This window comes from Orycteropus afer, unplaced genomic scaffold (genome assembly GCF_000298275.1).
Source record: "Orycteropus afer afer isolate SDZICR_OR568_19922 unplaced genomic scaffold, OryAfe1.0 scaffold00273, whole genome shotgun sequence".
Lineage (NCBI taxonomy): Eukaryota > Metazoa > Chordata > Mammalia > Tubulidentata > Orycteropodidae > Orycteropus > Orycteropus afer.
The window spans coordinates 4,379,125-4,394,614 of record NW_006921860.1 but is presented as its reverse complement, the minus strand read 5'-3'; the positions used below and the strand labels follow the sequence as shown (position 1 = coordinate 4,394,614).

General features: G+C 44.8%; 1 protein-coding gene across 1 annotated transcript in view; it reads left to right on the top strand.

Annotated features, from left to right (window-relative positions):
- The first annotated feature begins 3,175 nt into the window (after positions 1 to 3,175).
- Positions 3,176 to 15,490, top strand: part of LOC103205229 (V-type proton ATPase subunit G 1) — a 27,695-nt gene continuing 15,380 nt past the window's right edge. Inside the window, exon 1 of the mRNA XM_007950505.1 lies at positions 3,176 to 3,278. Within this exon, the coding sequence (XP_007948696.1) occupies positions 3,176 to 3,278 (103 nt within the window). The remainder of the gene's footprint in view (positions 3,279 to 15,490) is intronic.

Sequence of the window (15,490 nt, the reverse complement as noted above, 5' to 3'; positions counted from 1 at the left end):
CATTCCCTGGAAAAGGATATCATGTTTGGTAAAGTAGAGGGTCAACAAAAAAGCAGAAGGCCCTCAACAAGATCGATTGATGCAGCAATGATGGGCTCAGGTATAGCAAGGATCGTGGGTCTGGCACAGGAGTGGGCAGTGTTTCGTTCTGCTGTACATAAGTTCGCTATGAATTGGAGATGACTCGAAGGCACCTAACAACAAGAAGTTTAATTTACAAAGGAACTCTGGTGGCACAGTGGTTAAAACATTCAACTGCTAACCAAAAGGTTGGGGGTTCAAACCCACCTGCCTCTCCATGGAAGAAAGATGTGACAGTCTACTTCTATAAAGATTTACACCCTTGGTAACCCTATGTGGCAGTTCTCCTTTGTCCTGTAGGGTCTCTGTGAGTTGGCATCAACTTGCCAGTGAGTTTGGTTTGGGGTAATTTAATTTACAGGCTGCTGATTTAACCCACCAGCCACTCCTCAGAAGGAAGGTTGGGCAATCTATTTCCATAGTGATACCACCTCAGAAACCCAAGACGGGTCTCTATGAGTCGGGTCTGACTCAACAGCACATAACAACAACAACAATTTAACTTACAAATCATTTTGGCCCTTGTGCCTGTGTTCCTCATCCCTCAAAAGAAGGCCCAGTGTACCTGACCTTGTGTCTGAGGATGAAGGATGATGGCTGAGGGATGCTTTGAACAGTTATAGGTGCTATTGAAGTATAAGGAACAACTATTAATGTTAGGATTAGAGGAAGAATCCAGTTAAATCTACATGTCATCCAGTTCTCTTTCGCTTATTATTTGTGTCAGCATTTTCTGGTTTTGTTGCCAGTAGGTAGTTTTAATGCTGTCAATACCACTGGTTCCTTTTCATGTCTATGAGAAAACTGAATCTTGTTTTTTGTCAGGACCATGCATGATAGTTAAAGTTGTGTGTCAGCTTAGCTAGGCCATGATTGTCAGTGGTTTGGCAGTTATGATGTAATCATCCCCCATGATGAAATCTACTATAATGTAATCACCTCTATGATGAAATCTGCTATGAGCAGCCAATCAGTTAAAAGGGAGTTTCCTTCAGGATATGACCTACTCTCAGTGGAGAAGCTCTGGCAAAGCTCTCTTTCTGCTCAGGATCCTGCCTCTGGCTCATCACCATCTGGTGAAACAGTGGCCTGCCATGTTGCTTGCTGATCTTGAGGTGGTTGTCTTCACAGCCTATGAACCCATAGCATGCCATTTTTCCTCCTATTCTTGGGTTCATCAGCCCTTGCAGCCACAAGTCCGGAGATGATTCCAGTTTGATGTTGATGTTTGACCCATGGCGTTGGGGCTTGCCAGCCTTTACGACTGTGAGAGCCATTTATCTCCTTGATATCTCTCTCTCTATATCATATATATATATCATATATATATATATATATGATATATATATGATATATATGTGTGTATATATACATATGTGTGTGTGTGTGTGTGTTTGTTGTTGTTAGGTGCCATCGAGTTGATGGTACTTTCAGTATTCTTCACCACATCACAATTCAAAGGCATCAACTCTTTTTTGATCTTCCTTATTCACTGTCCAGCTTTCACCTGTATATGAGGTGATTGAAAATCTGTACCTATATCACCACTTGTCGGTCAGTCTGTCGTACTCTGGTGGCTTGTGTGTTGCTGTGAGGCTGGAAGCTATGCCACTGGTATTTCAAATACCAGCAGGGTGACCCGTGGTGGACAAGTTTCACACTAGCTTCCAGACTAAGACAAACTGAGAAGAAGGGTGGGGCCATCCACTGCTAATAAAATTGGCCACTGAAAACTTTATGAATAGCAGTGAAGCACTGTCTGATGTGTTACTGCACTGGGCAGTGTTTCATTCTGTTGTATGTAGGGTTGCTATGAGTTGGAGCTGACTTGAGGGCACTTAACAACTGGGTTTGCTTCTTTAGAGAGCCCACCTAAGACACCATGCAATGCCTAGTTTCTGTTTTTCTGCTTTCAGAAGCAGAAATATCTAACAAGAAAAATAGCACAGTGGGGTACTACTAACCTCCATGAGATGCCACAGTCACATGAGAGAGATATATAAAAGAGAAACAGTACGTAGCCTCCTGGTCTATGTTCAGATTCCTCATAAGCACAAACAAGTGTTCTGGAATTCCCATTCTTCCCAATGTTATCCATAATTTGTTATGATCCAGACAGTCAAATACCTTTGCATAGTCAAATCTGACATCAGCTATTATATCCCTCATTCCACATCCTCTTCTGAATCTAGCTTGAATTTCTGGATGTTCACTGTCAATATATTGCTGAAACAGCTTTGAATTATCTTCAGCAAAATTTTACTTACATGTGATATTAATGCTGTTGTTGTTATTATGTGCTGTCGAGTCAGACCCAACTCATAGCGACCCCTCCTTGGATTTCCAAGGTAGTATCACTATGGAAGTAGATTGCCCCATCTTCCTTCCAAGGAGTGGCTGGTGGGTTTGAACCGCCAGCCTTCTGGTTAGCAGTCAAGAGCCTTAGGCACTATGCTACCAGAGACCAAAAAACCAAACTCACTGCCATCAAGTCGGATCCAACTCATAGTCACCCCTCCTTGGGTTTCCGAGGTGGTATCACTACAGAAGTGGATTGCCCAACCTTCCTTCCATGGAGTAGCTGGTGGGATTGAACCACCAGCCTTCTGGTTAGCAGTCAAATGCTTAGGCCCTACACCACCAGAGCTCCCAATATTAATGATATTGTTGGATAATTTCCACATTCTGTTGGATTTTCTTTATTTGGAATGGACACAAATATGGATCTTTTCCAATTGGCTGTCCAGATAGCTGTCTTGCAAATTTTTTAGCATAAATGAGTGAGTGCCTCTAGCACTGCATCCATTTGTTGGAACATCTTAATAGGTACTCTGCGAATTCTGGAATCCCATGTTTCACGTATTCCATCAGTGCAACTTGAACTTCTTCTTTGAATACCATTGGTTCTTGATCACATGCTATGTATGTGTGCATGTGTGAGAGAGACAGAGACAGAGATGGCCAGAGAGAGACACAGGAGACAGATACACACAGGGAAAGAAACACACAGAGATAGACAGGTACACAGAGATAAAAAGAGGCAGAAAGACAGAGACATACACACAGAAAGATAGAGAAAGAGAAAGAGAGAAACATGTCTAGCTGCCTCAGTCACAGAGAATCAGACACTAAGACTGTGGATTTGGAGGGTGACAGTGATGTGGTGTGTGGTGGGGAGTTCTCTCTATCCTTCAAAGGTCAGTTCCCTGAAGGCTGCCCCCCCCATCTTTGCAGCCTGTTGTTGCTGTTGTTGATATGTGCCCTCGAGTTGGACCTGACTCATAGTGACCCCTCTTTGGGTTTCTGAGGCAGTATCACTACGGAAGTAGAGCCCAACCTTCCTTCCAAGTGGGCTGGTGGGTGGTGGGTTTGAATCACCACTTCTCCTGTCCTCTGAGCTTCCCTAGTCCTGAGTTCTTGCATTACAAAGACAACAGCTCTTGGAGGCTCAGTGGCTGATGGCCTCACTTATGGCCCGTAGGTATGTGACACGGCCTAGTCCTGGGGTGCTCTGCTTTCCTGGACTAACAAGGGTTCAGGCTGAAGAGTCATCACTGGATCTGTTCTACTGGGCCCTCAGAACTGGGTGAGTTACAGCTGGCACCCATGCTTTTGGGAGTCTCTATGGTCCTCCAGGGAGCTGACGAGCCGGGCTGTGTGGCTGCGTGCTCTGCCGCAAAGTGAGTGATTTTTGCTGGTGAATCTGATGCTGCCGGGTGAGCCACAGCCCAGGCGCTGCTAATTAATGCAGTAGAAAGAAGGCTGTGGTATCTGCTTGCTAATAAAGGTCAGCACAGAGAGAAAAATGCACTTTAATCAAGTCCTATAACACTTATATCATAAGTGCCTTTCTTTTCTCATGTAACTTTGCAAAGACTTGCAGTTATATCCAGAACGGAGAAGGACTGTGTTTCAGGAACTGATCTCACCAGATTATCTCATATGCTGGACAGCCCTGGGAGCATGATTTTCCATATAACAAACTGATATTGTAAATCGACTTACAGTTGGGTTAGCGCCTTGGGTCGTTTTCCCAGGATGCTGGTGGATCTCTTCTAAGCCAACATGCCTTCCTAAGTTCTCTCTGTAACTAGTTGTACTTTCAAGCTGCTTTAACCAGGATTTCTCTTGCCCACTAACCCGTTGCCATGAGTCGACTCCCACTCCCGGTGACCCTACGTGTCAGAGCAGGGCTGCTCCGTAGGCCTTTGTGGTCTGTGATCTCTACAGACGCATATGACCAGGCCTTCCTTTGAGGTGTCCCTGGGTGGGTAGGTTAGCAGCTGAGCATAAACAGATTGCACCAGCCAAGGATATTAGTTTGTTAGTTTACTAGTTTATTGCTCTATATTGACTCAGGTACCAAACATTTTAAAATACTGACACAGGCAAACCTCCCCCCAGACCAGTTATATCAGATTGGCAGGGGGGAGCAATCCGTGCTATTTTTCATAACCTCCATATGTGATTTAAATGCCTATTTCCACACTGCCTGTTGCCCCACTCAGCAAATTCCCCTTGGGCAGCAGGAAGGGGAGGGTGGGGGACTCTCCTCCAGGATCAGAGCCTACAGTGGTGGCTGAGGCAACATGCACAACAAACTCTCTTGACCCTGGCCAGGACCCATAGAAAGCAGGTAGGCCCAGGGGCGGGGACTGGCGGGGCCACTGCCCCACAGCACTGAGGTCTAGGCAGGGTTCACAGAGGGTGGGCCCTGGACCAGCCACGGCAGCATCACCAGGAACATGTTAGAAATGCAGTTCCCTAGGCTCCAACCTGCAGCTCTGGTGTTGCAGTGGTTCAAAGCTTCAGTTGCTAACCAAAAGGTCTGCAGTTCAAATCCACCAGCTGTTTTATGGGAGAAAGATGAGACACTCTGCTCCTGTACAGACTGACAGCCTTGGAGATCCTATGGGGCAGTTCTACTCTGTCTTCTAGGGGCGCTATGAGTGGAATGGACTCCACAGCAGTGGGTGTGGTTTGGGCTTTGCTTCCGTGAAGATTGACAGCCTTGGAGACCCTGTTGGCAGTTCCACTCTGTCCTCTAGGGACGTGGAGGGTGAGTCAGAATGGACTCCACCACAGTAGGTTTGGCTTTGGCTTTGGTTTGCACGTGGTTTAGAGGCACTGGTGATGGACTGTTAACTGAAAGCTTGGCAGTATGAACACACACAGGGGCTCTTTGGGAGACAGGCCTGGAAATGTGCTCCCACAAAGATTACAGCCAAGACAACGCAGTGGGGCAGTTCTGCTTTGACACGTGGGGTCCTCACAATGTGGAATTGGCAAGGGTTCCGGCAGGTAATCTGGACGTCCTGGACCTGGAGTCTGGTTTGTTTAGTGTTTGGCTGCTACCCAAAAGGTTGGAGGGTCAAGTCCATTTAGAGGTGCTTTGGAAGAAAGGCCTCATTATCTACTTCTGAACAATCAGCCTTTGGAAGGCCCCTGATCTGCACAGTGGTGCCAGGGGTCAGGGTCGACACCACAGCAGCTGGGTAGGCGAGTGGCTCTGAGGCAGCCTGAGGTGTGAGATGCCACCTGTGTGAACCTTGGACCAGCCCACAATTGGGGGCTGCCCACCCCAAGGGGCTGTAGGCAATGTGGCAGGGCCATGGCTGGGACTGGTCCTCCCCAGGGCCAGCAACTCCTGAGAAGCCCCAGCAGCTCATAGTGTGGGGTAGTCACTTGCCTTAGAAAGTGCCAGCTATGGGGTGGGGAACAGGGCCATGCAGTCTGGGGTTTCTGAGTAGGGACACCTTGGGGGTGTGCCTGTCCTCGCCCTCGCTTCCCTCACAACAGACACAGTACTTCCCACCTGTCAGCACCACACACATCAACCGGAATGTCCTGGCTCCTCATCCACTCCTCAGAGAAGTCAGGCCAGTCGTGCACTGCACCTGGGGTCCAGTGAGTTTCAGGAGACCGGAATGTATTTTAGTTCAGCCCCTTAAACACCAACCCACCCTCACCCCAATGTGTGTCAGAGTAGAACGGTCCTCAACAGGGTTTTCAGTGGCTGATTTTATAGAATTAGATGGCCAGGCCTTTCTTCCTAGGTCCCTCTGGGTAGACTCAAACTGCCCACCTTGTAGGCCAAGTGCCTACATTGTCTGCACCACAAGGGTCCCCAGTCCCACTGAGGAAGCAGAAAGAGGGAATAACCTTGGGCCCATGTTATATTCTCCCTACAGCTTCTCCCCCTTCCCAGCGTGCTCTGGGAGGCTGGTCCAGTGGACTTTGGACCATGGATACTTGCTCTGTGTCCTGGCCTCCACATCTCTCCACAGAAGGGCTCTGCCTCTCGAGTGGTCCTCACACATGCAGTCCCCCAGGGCATCTAGTGACAGCCCTGCAGGCCCAAGCCCCAGGCCCCGCCCTCTCCCAGTGCTCTCCATCACCCTGCCCTGAGCGAGCCCGGGGCTGTCCATATTCCAATGGCACCCTGCCCTGAGCCTTGGGCCCATCCGCATTCCAACAGCACCCTGGTGAGTGCCCTCTCTCCTTACACTTTCAAGGATCACAGAATTTGTAAAGAAAGAATGCATCAGCCTAATGAATGTCTGATCCACAGTGTGCAGTATGAAGGCTGGAAAGCTAGAAAGAGTGAATTCCCTGTTCATTATACAGAGCCTGTGTTCTCTGGGAGAGGTATACTGCCAAGAATCAACAGGACTGCTTACCAGTTAACAGGTAACAAAGATGCTCACAAAAACAAACCAATTCGAATGGTAATGTATCATTCTTGGTAGAGGGTCAGTGAGAAAGAGGAAGACTCTCAACAAGATGGACTGACACAGTGGTTGCAACGATGGGCTGAAGTGTGGTAACGATTAGGAAGGTGGTACAGGACCCGGCAGTGTTTTGTTCTGTTGCACATGGGGCAGCTATGAGTTGGAATCAACTTGATGGCACCTAACAACATTAAACAGCAGGAGAAAGACCTGGTGGTCTGCTCCCATAAAGATTACAGCCTAGAAAACCCTATGGGGCAGCTTCACTTTCACTGTCACATGGCATCACTGTGAGTCAAAATCCACTGGCTGGCACCTAACAACAATAATATCAAATAGTGGCCAGCATTGGTTCAGTGACAGAATTGTCACCTTCCATGCAGGAGACCTGGGTTCAATTCCCAGCCAGTGCACCCATGTGAGCCATCACCCATCTGCCGGTGGAGGCTTGCATGTTGTTGGACACATTTCAGTGGAGCTTCCAGACTAAGACAGACTAGGGAGAAAGGCCTGGTGGTCAGCCTCAGAAATCAGCCTGTGAAAACCCGTGGATCACAAGGGTCCGATCCACCACCGATGTTGGGCATGGCACAAGATCAGGGTGCATCTTGCTCTGTGTGCAAGGGCTCACCGTGGCATAGGGCTGACTTGATGGCAGCCCACAACATGAAAGCAGGACCCCAGCCTTTGTGGGGAAAGCCTGTGGTCATCTACTTGTTCTCCAGGTACCAACAGAGCCACAAACCAGGCAGGGCACAGGCTAACCAGTATTATTGGTTCTGTCACTAGCTTGCAAGCTTAGCTTTAACCCTTGGATAGTTTTCCTTCCTCCACATTGCTCCCAAAGAGCTATGCAAAGTTCTTCATTCAGCACACAGAGCCAACACTGCGTGGCAGGAGAGAAAAGCCGAATGAGACAGCCTCCAACTGGAGGGCAGCCCTCAGCAAAGTGAGCTCGGCCAGGCAGCCCTGTGACATTCCTTCACAATGAGTCATTGTCACCATTTCTCATCCAGAACTTGTACCAAAGCTGGCCTCTGAACTTTGTTTTTCTTTTCTCTCTGATAGCCCAGAGAATGCACCCTGCAATGACTGTTTCTTGCAAATGCATTTCTGGTGATGAAATGTCAACAGACAGTCAGCTTTACTGAAAAGTCTATGCTCCAGTCACGGCCCACGTGCAGCACAGAGAGAGCGAGTGAGTGCTCTTCCGTCAGATCCAACATCAGGCGTCCTGGGAATCAGACTCTTCTGCACACAAAGAAGTAGAAGTCAGTCTACTGAGAGATTTCAGGGCATTTTAATGCCAACATTTTGGGACTTATGAAGTCACTTTAGTCAAAACTACTTTTGTTTCATTTTTCTTTGTTCGCTAGGAGCTTTTATCATTAAAAAAAAAAAAAAGCACTTTGGGAAAGGAATTTTCACAAAGACATTAAATATTTTCAAATGTTACAAACCCACATGAACAGTTCATCCCCATCTTACTGCTGAGTCTCACACAAGTTGCTAAATTCCATGCCAATGGTCTTTGCACATAACACGGAAAGTACAACACTGATGCAACTGAAAGATGTTTTCACCCTGGCTCTGCCATCACTTCTTACTGATGTCACCATTTCTTGAGATGAGAATTTTTTTCTCATTTTTTCCCTCATTAAATGAATCTGGTATTATGGTTAAAGTTAGAATTAGAGGGTTTGGGTTAGAGTTACGGTCTTAGGCTTAGGGCTAGGGTTAGTATTGCCAGCCTTGCTTCAAATGCATTTGCTCTTGTAGCAGTAATACCAGGCTCGGGATATCCCACATCCTGACCTCATCTCTTAGAATCTCTCTTGTTGCGGTTGTGGCTGTCCAGTCAATGCCGACTCATTGTGACCCCATAGGACAGGGTAGAACTACCCCCACAAAGTTTCTTGTGGTCTTTAGGGGACTATTTCTACCTAATTTATGTGTCCCTTGACTGTAGGCATCCCTGTTCTTTACCAGTCACTCTCCCAATCAACTATACTCATGATAATTACTCACGTTACTCTCCTTCCTAAATAGCCACGTTTCCTCTCAATAATGCCTACTTTCTGCCTTTTTCTCATTGCTCCCTCGAAATGTTGCAAAAAAGAAGACTCCCTTTGAACCTCAGGAAACTGGATCCTTCTCACTGCTGCTTTCTCCCAGCCTTCTCATTTTTCTCGCAAGGACTTAGGAGAAGGCCAGAGACTTGAGGAGAACAAGAGCTCCCACAGTCAGGGTCACATAGATGACATGCAGGTGACACCTCTACCAGAAGGTTGGGAGATGGCACATCCTGGATCTGAAATACTCATCAAATATGCTGGCATCATCACTGCCCACTCTCAACCAACTTCTACCACCTTTCCAAATAACTGCAGCATCCATATGGACAGCCCACTCCAGGCCCTATCCTCTTGGCTCACCTTACTGCTCATCTGCCAGGCACACCTTGACCTTGCCTGTACCCATAGCAGCTCAACTTTGCCATCCGATCACAACCTCCTGCCTCGCCTGCCTGCTTGTTTGACACCTCAGAGTCCATCATCCTCTCCACATCACCCTATCCACCAGCCCTGTGTGAAGTTCTCGTCTCTAGTTCTCTCTCCTAAACTCAACCAGTGGTTATAAAGATAGCACAGGACCAGCAACAGTCTGCTCTTTGTACACAGCATTACCAAGAGTCAGAGCCAACTTGACAGCAACAAACAGCAACATCGTTGGGTAGCACTCTTTCCAAGACCCTAAATTAAGTTTCCTTAACTTCTCATCTCATCCACTTGGAGGAAAGTCAACCCTAGCTGGACCTATCTATCCACTTTGCTTTTCTCTGCATATCAGCAATCTAGCCTGCCTATAGGAGATGAATTCTACTATAAAGTACAATCACAAATGTACAAAGGACTCTTAAATTTTCCTAACCATTCTGCCCCATTTCCCAGGATCCATACAAGTAGCCTTTCTCTCTTCTGCTGTTTTGCAACTTGCTCAGGGAGTCTGTTCCCTCTCTGCATGGTGCACAAGAACCTCTTCCCTTCCCCCTTCTCAGGAACTACGCACAAAGTACCCCTTGTTGCCCCGTGCATTCAGCCTGGAATCGTCCTGTTGCCAGGGCTCTGCATTCACCCTTTCTCACGTCATCCTCTGACTACTGCTACTGATCTCTTCTCTTAGGTAGACCACCTGCTCAAAAACAGCCTGTTTGTGTACTTGTCATTTCTTTGCCTCATACTTACTCCTCAATCCCTCATCTGGCTTCTACCCCCAACAATCCAGTGAAAAAACTCTTGATAACACAAAAATTATTTCCCAGTTCCAAATCCAAAGCACGTATTTCAGACTTCTTGCTTGTTGCATTCCACAGTGTTGACTTCTCCTGGTTTTTCTGGAACATTCCCTTTCCTTGGCATTTGTGACACTATATCATTGAGGATTTTCTTCCGCTTCTCTGGCTACCCCCTCCCCAAAGTTTTCTGAGGGCTACTTTTCCTTTTCCAGCACATGAAGTATTTGCCATCCTTGAAGCTCAATCAGGGGACTCTATTCTGGTCACTCAGTCTCCCAGGTGGTCTCACCCAGGCTAGTGGTAAAAACATTATCCAACAGGGATCCCAATGAGTAAAAATATATCTCTCCCAAATCACTCCTGTCTGGATTTTCTTCTAAAATAGAAGACAACTCATGGCAAAAGCTATCCTGAACAGGTTTGCCTCTGGACTTACATACAAAATAATCACAAGAGAAAATAAGGATATTTTAAGAGAAAATCTCCCCCTTAACATAAAACTGTAAGCAGGAATTGACCATACCAAGGAAATCAGTGCTCTCAGGGGTGGTGGAGGGACTAGAAATTAGATGAAATACTGGTGATCAGTTTCTCAAAGAAGGGATCACAGGAAAGACCCATGGTCTGACAGGCCTTAGCCTGAGACATAGGGCCTGATCACACATGGAACGGTCATCACTGGGCATGTAACCTCAGCATCCTCCTGCCCAACTTCTTGGACTCATCCTCAATGTTGCTGGAGCGAGAAGGTAAAGCACTATTCACTCTGCAGTGATCTGTGTGAGAAAATTTCAGGTCTTCCTGCAACTTCAGTATCATAGGAAATGACAGTAGTAGTCAATATTGGTCATCACAGAATGGCGCTTCCCAATCCTCAAATCAACAGTCTTGAGTTACACCAGAAAGATACACCTGTGTACCACCACTCATCTGTCAGTTTGTCATACTGTGGGGGCTTCTGTGTTGCTGTGAGACTGGAGGCTATGCCACTGGTATTTCAAATTCCACCAGCAGGGTCACCCACAGTGGATAGGTTTCAGGGGAGCTTCCAGACTAAGATAGACTTGGAAGAAGAAAGGGGCCACCCATTTCTCAAAGAATTGGCCAGTGGAAACCTTATGAATAGCAGAGAAACACTGTCTGATGTATTACTGGGAAACTTTATGAATAGCCCTGAAACATTGTCTGATACAGTGCTGGAAGGCACTCAGAATATGACCAGGGAAAAGCTGCTTCCTCAAAATAGAGTCGACCTTCAAATATAGCATTAGTTCATTGTTGTGGGGGGTCAAGGGAACGTTTATATATGGAGGGAAATTTTCTTTGTTGGTTGCCAGGGGTGGGAAGGGAGGGGACGATCACTGCAAAAAAAAAAAAAAAATGCATTGACCCATGTCACTTTAATTTTGTGTGTTTCATTGTACATAAATTATATTTCAATAAAATGCATTTTAAAAAAAAAGATAGTCATAAGTGTCGTTCATTGTAACTTGAATATGTTGTATAACTTGGAGACTACCTGTACTGTTTGGTTTAAGGAGCCCTGGTAGCACAACAGATAAGGCTCAGCTGCTAACTGAAAGGATGGTTTTTTAAAACCCACCACTGGCTCTGCAGGAGAAAAGACTTGGTTTTCTGCTCCTGTAAAGATTTCAGCCTAGAAAACCTGATGAGCCAGTTCTACTTATGAGTCAGAATCGCCTGGACACACACACACACACACACAAAAAAAAGTAGAGTCAACCTTAATGGCTTGGATGGAGTAAAGCTTTTAGGACCTTTTTAAGCTGATGGGACATGACTCAAAATGGGAATAAATAGCTGCAAATATCCATTAATAATCAGAATGTAGAATATATGAAGTATGAATCTAGAAAAATTGGAAGTTGTCAAAAGTGAAATGTAATATATAAAGGTTGATACGCTGATAGGCATCCATGAGCTGAAATAGACTGGAAGTGGCCATTTTGAATCAGACAATCATATGATCTGCTATGCCAGGAATGATAAATTGAAGAGGAATGGCATTACATTGAACATCAAAAAGAATGTTTCAGCATCTATTCTGAAGTACAATGCTGTTAGTGATAGGATAATATCCACCCAACTACAAGAAACCAGTTAACGCTACTGTTATCCAAATTTATGCACTAAACACTAAAACCAAAGATGAAAAAATTGAAGATTTTTACCAACTTCTGCAGTCTGAAATTGACCAAACATGCAATCAAGATGTCTTGATTATTACTGGTTATTGGAATATGAAAGTTGGAAACAGAAGAATCATCAGTAGTTGGAAAATGTGGCCTTGGTGATAGAAATGACTCTGCAGATTTCATGATAGAATTTTGCAAGACCAACAACTTATTCACTAGAAATATATTTTTTCAACAACATAAATGGTGGCTATACACATGGACCTCACCATATGGAGTACACAGAAATCAGATTGACTACATCAGTGGAAAGAGGTGTTGGAGAAGTTCAGTATCATCAGTCAAAACAAGGCCAGGAGATAGCTGTGTAACAGACCATCAATTCCTCATATGCAAATTTAAGTTGAAGCTGAAGAAAATTAAAACAAGTCTATGAGAGCCAAAATATGACCTTGAGTATATCCCACCTGAATTTAGAGATCATCTGAACAATAGATTTGATGTATCAAACACCAATGACTGAAAACCAGACTAGCTGTGGGATGACATTAAGAGCACCATACATGAAGAGAGAAAATGTTAATTAAAAAGGCAGGAAAGGAAGAGAAGTCCAAAATGGATGTCAGAATAAACTCTGAAACTTGCCCTTGAATGGAGAGTAGCTGAAGCAAATGGGAGATATCCCAAGATAAAAGAGCTGAGCAGAAGATTTCAAAGGGCAGCTAGAGAAGACAAAGTTAATTGTTATAATGAAATGTGCAAAGACCTGGAGTTAGAAAACCAAAAGGGAAGAACATGCTTGGAATTTCTCAAGCTGAAAGAACTGAAGAAAATATTAAAGCCTCAATTTGCAATATTGAAGGACACTATGGGCAAAATTTTGAATGATGCAGGAAGCATCAAAAGAATATAGAAGGAATGCACAGAGTCACCGTACCAGAAAGAATTGGTCGATGTTCAGCTATTTCAGGAAGTAGCAGATGATCAAGAACCAATGGAATTGAAAGAAGTCCAAGCTGCACTGAAGGAATTGGAAAATAAAAATAAAAATAAAAAAATAAGGCTCCGGGAATTGACAGAATACCCATTGAGATGTTTTAGCAAATGGATGCAGTGCTAGAGGTAGTTACTTGTTTATGACAAGAAATTTGGAAGTGGAAATTCTTGAGTTACCTGGCCAACTGACTGGAAGAGATTCCATTCTGTTCCATTCCAAAGACAAATGGCCCAACAGAATGTGGAAATTATCAAACAATATCATTAATATCACATGCAAGTAAAATTTTTCTGAGGAAAATTCAAAAATGGTTGCAGCAGTGTATTGATAGGGGACTTTCAGAAATTCAAGCGAGATTTAGAACAGGGCATGCAACAAGGAATAACAATCATTGCTAAAGTTAGATGGACCTTGGCTGAAAGTAAAGAATACCAGAAAGATGTTTATTTGTGTTTTATTGACACTGCAAAGGCAGTTGACTGTGTGAATCATAACAAATTATTGACAACATTGCAAAGAATGGAAATGCCAAAACATGTAATTGGGTTCATGAATAACCTGTACATAGTCCAGGAGGCTGTCCTTCAAACAGAACAAGGGGATACTGAATAGTTTAAAATCAGGAAGGGTATTTCACCATACTTATTCAATCTGTATGCTGAGCAAATAATCTGAGAAACTTGACTATATAAAGAACTCAGCATTAGAATTGGAGGGAGATTCATTAACAGCTTGCAATATACAGGTGAAACAAACTTCCTTGCTGAAAATGAAAAAGACTTGAAGCACTTACTGATGAAGATCAGAGACTATAATCCTTCAGTATGAATTGCACCTCAACATAAAGAAAACAAAAATCCTCACAACTGGACCAATAAGCAACATCACAATAAATGAAGGAAATATTGAAGTTGTCAAGAATTTCATTTTACTTCAAACTACAATCCACACCTGAGGAAGCAGCCATCAAATCAGAAGACGTATTGCACTTGGCAAATCTGCTGCAAAAGACTTCCTTAAAGTGTTAAGCAAAGTTGTCCCTTTGAAAACTAAGGTGGGCCTAACCCAAGCCGTGATATTTTCAGTTGCCTCATATGCACGTGAAAGCTAGACAACAAATAAGGAAAACCAAAGAGTTGATGCTTTTGAATTACGGTGGTGGCAAAGAATGCCGAAAATACCATGGGCTGCCAGAAGAACAAACAAATCTGTCCTGGAATAACTGCAGCCAGAACGCTCCTTGGAAGCAAGAATTACCAGACTTCATCTCACCAACTTTGGTCATGTGCTCAGAAGGGACCGTTCCCTGGGGAAGGATATCATGCTTGGTAAAGTAGAGAGAGCACAGAAAGGGGAAGACTCTCAACAAGACAGGTTGACACAGAGGCTGCAATGATGGGCTCAAGTTTAGCAAGGAATGTGAGGATGGCACATGACATCAGTGTTTTGTTGTGTTGTCTGCAGGGTCACTAAGAGTCAGAGTCAACTCAATGGACCTTCCAACAACAACCTGCTACAGCTGCAAGAATACCCACTGGTGTTTTGTCTCAGTTCCCAGGTGATGCTCTGACACACATGCCACAGGTGGGTGGCTTAAAGACCAGAACTTTATTTTCTCACGTCTCTAAAGGCAAAAACTCCAAATGAGGGTGTCAGCTGGGTTGAACCCTTCTGTGAGCCTCTCTCCTAGATCAGGCGTCTGCCGGTGATGATTCTGGTGCTCCTTTACTTGTAGAGAGTTTTCACACGCATTTTCTTCTGTGTGTGTGTGTGTGTGTGTGTGTGTTCTGCTCTTTTTATGTCTCAAAAATGATTAGGTTTGGGATCCAGTCCACTTGAGTATGACCTTAACTGATTGGTGGCTTATATCACATTAGATTCCATTATAGAAGGTGGTTATCTTGCATTACACTGCATCATATTATATTACATTGCACTGCATTGTTGGTTGTTGTTGTTGTTGTTATGTGCCGTTGAGTCAGATCTGACTCATAGCGACCCCTCCTTGTGTTTCCAAGGCAGTATCATTATGGAAGTAGATTGCCCAACCTTCCTTCCGAGGCATTGTTGGTTGTTGTTGTTGTTAAGTGCCATCGAGTCGTTTCCGACTCATAGCAACCCCATGCACAGCAGAACAAAACACTGCCTGATCCCACGCCAGCCCCACAATCCCTGCTATACTCGAGCCCATCATCACAGCCACAGTATCAATCCATCTCCCTGAAGGCCT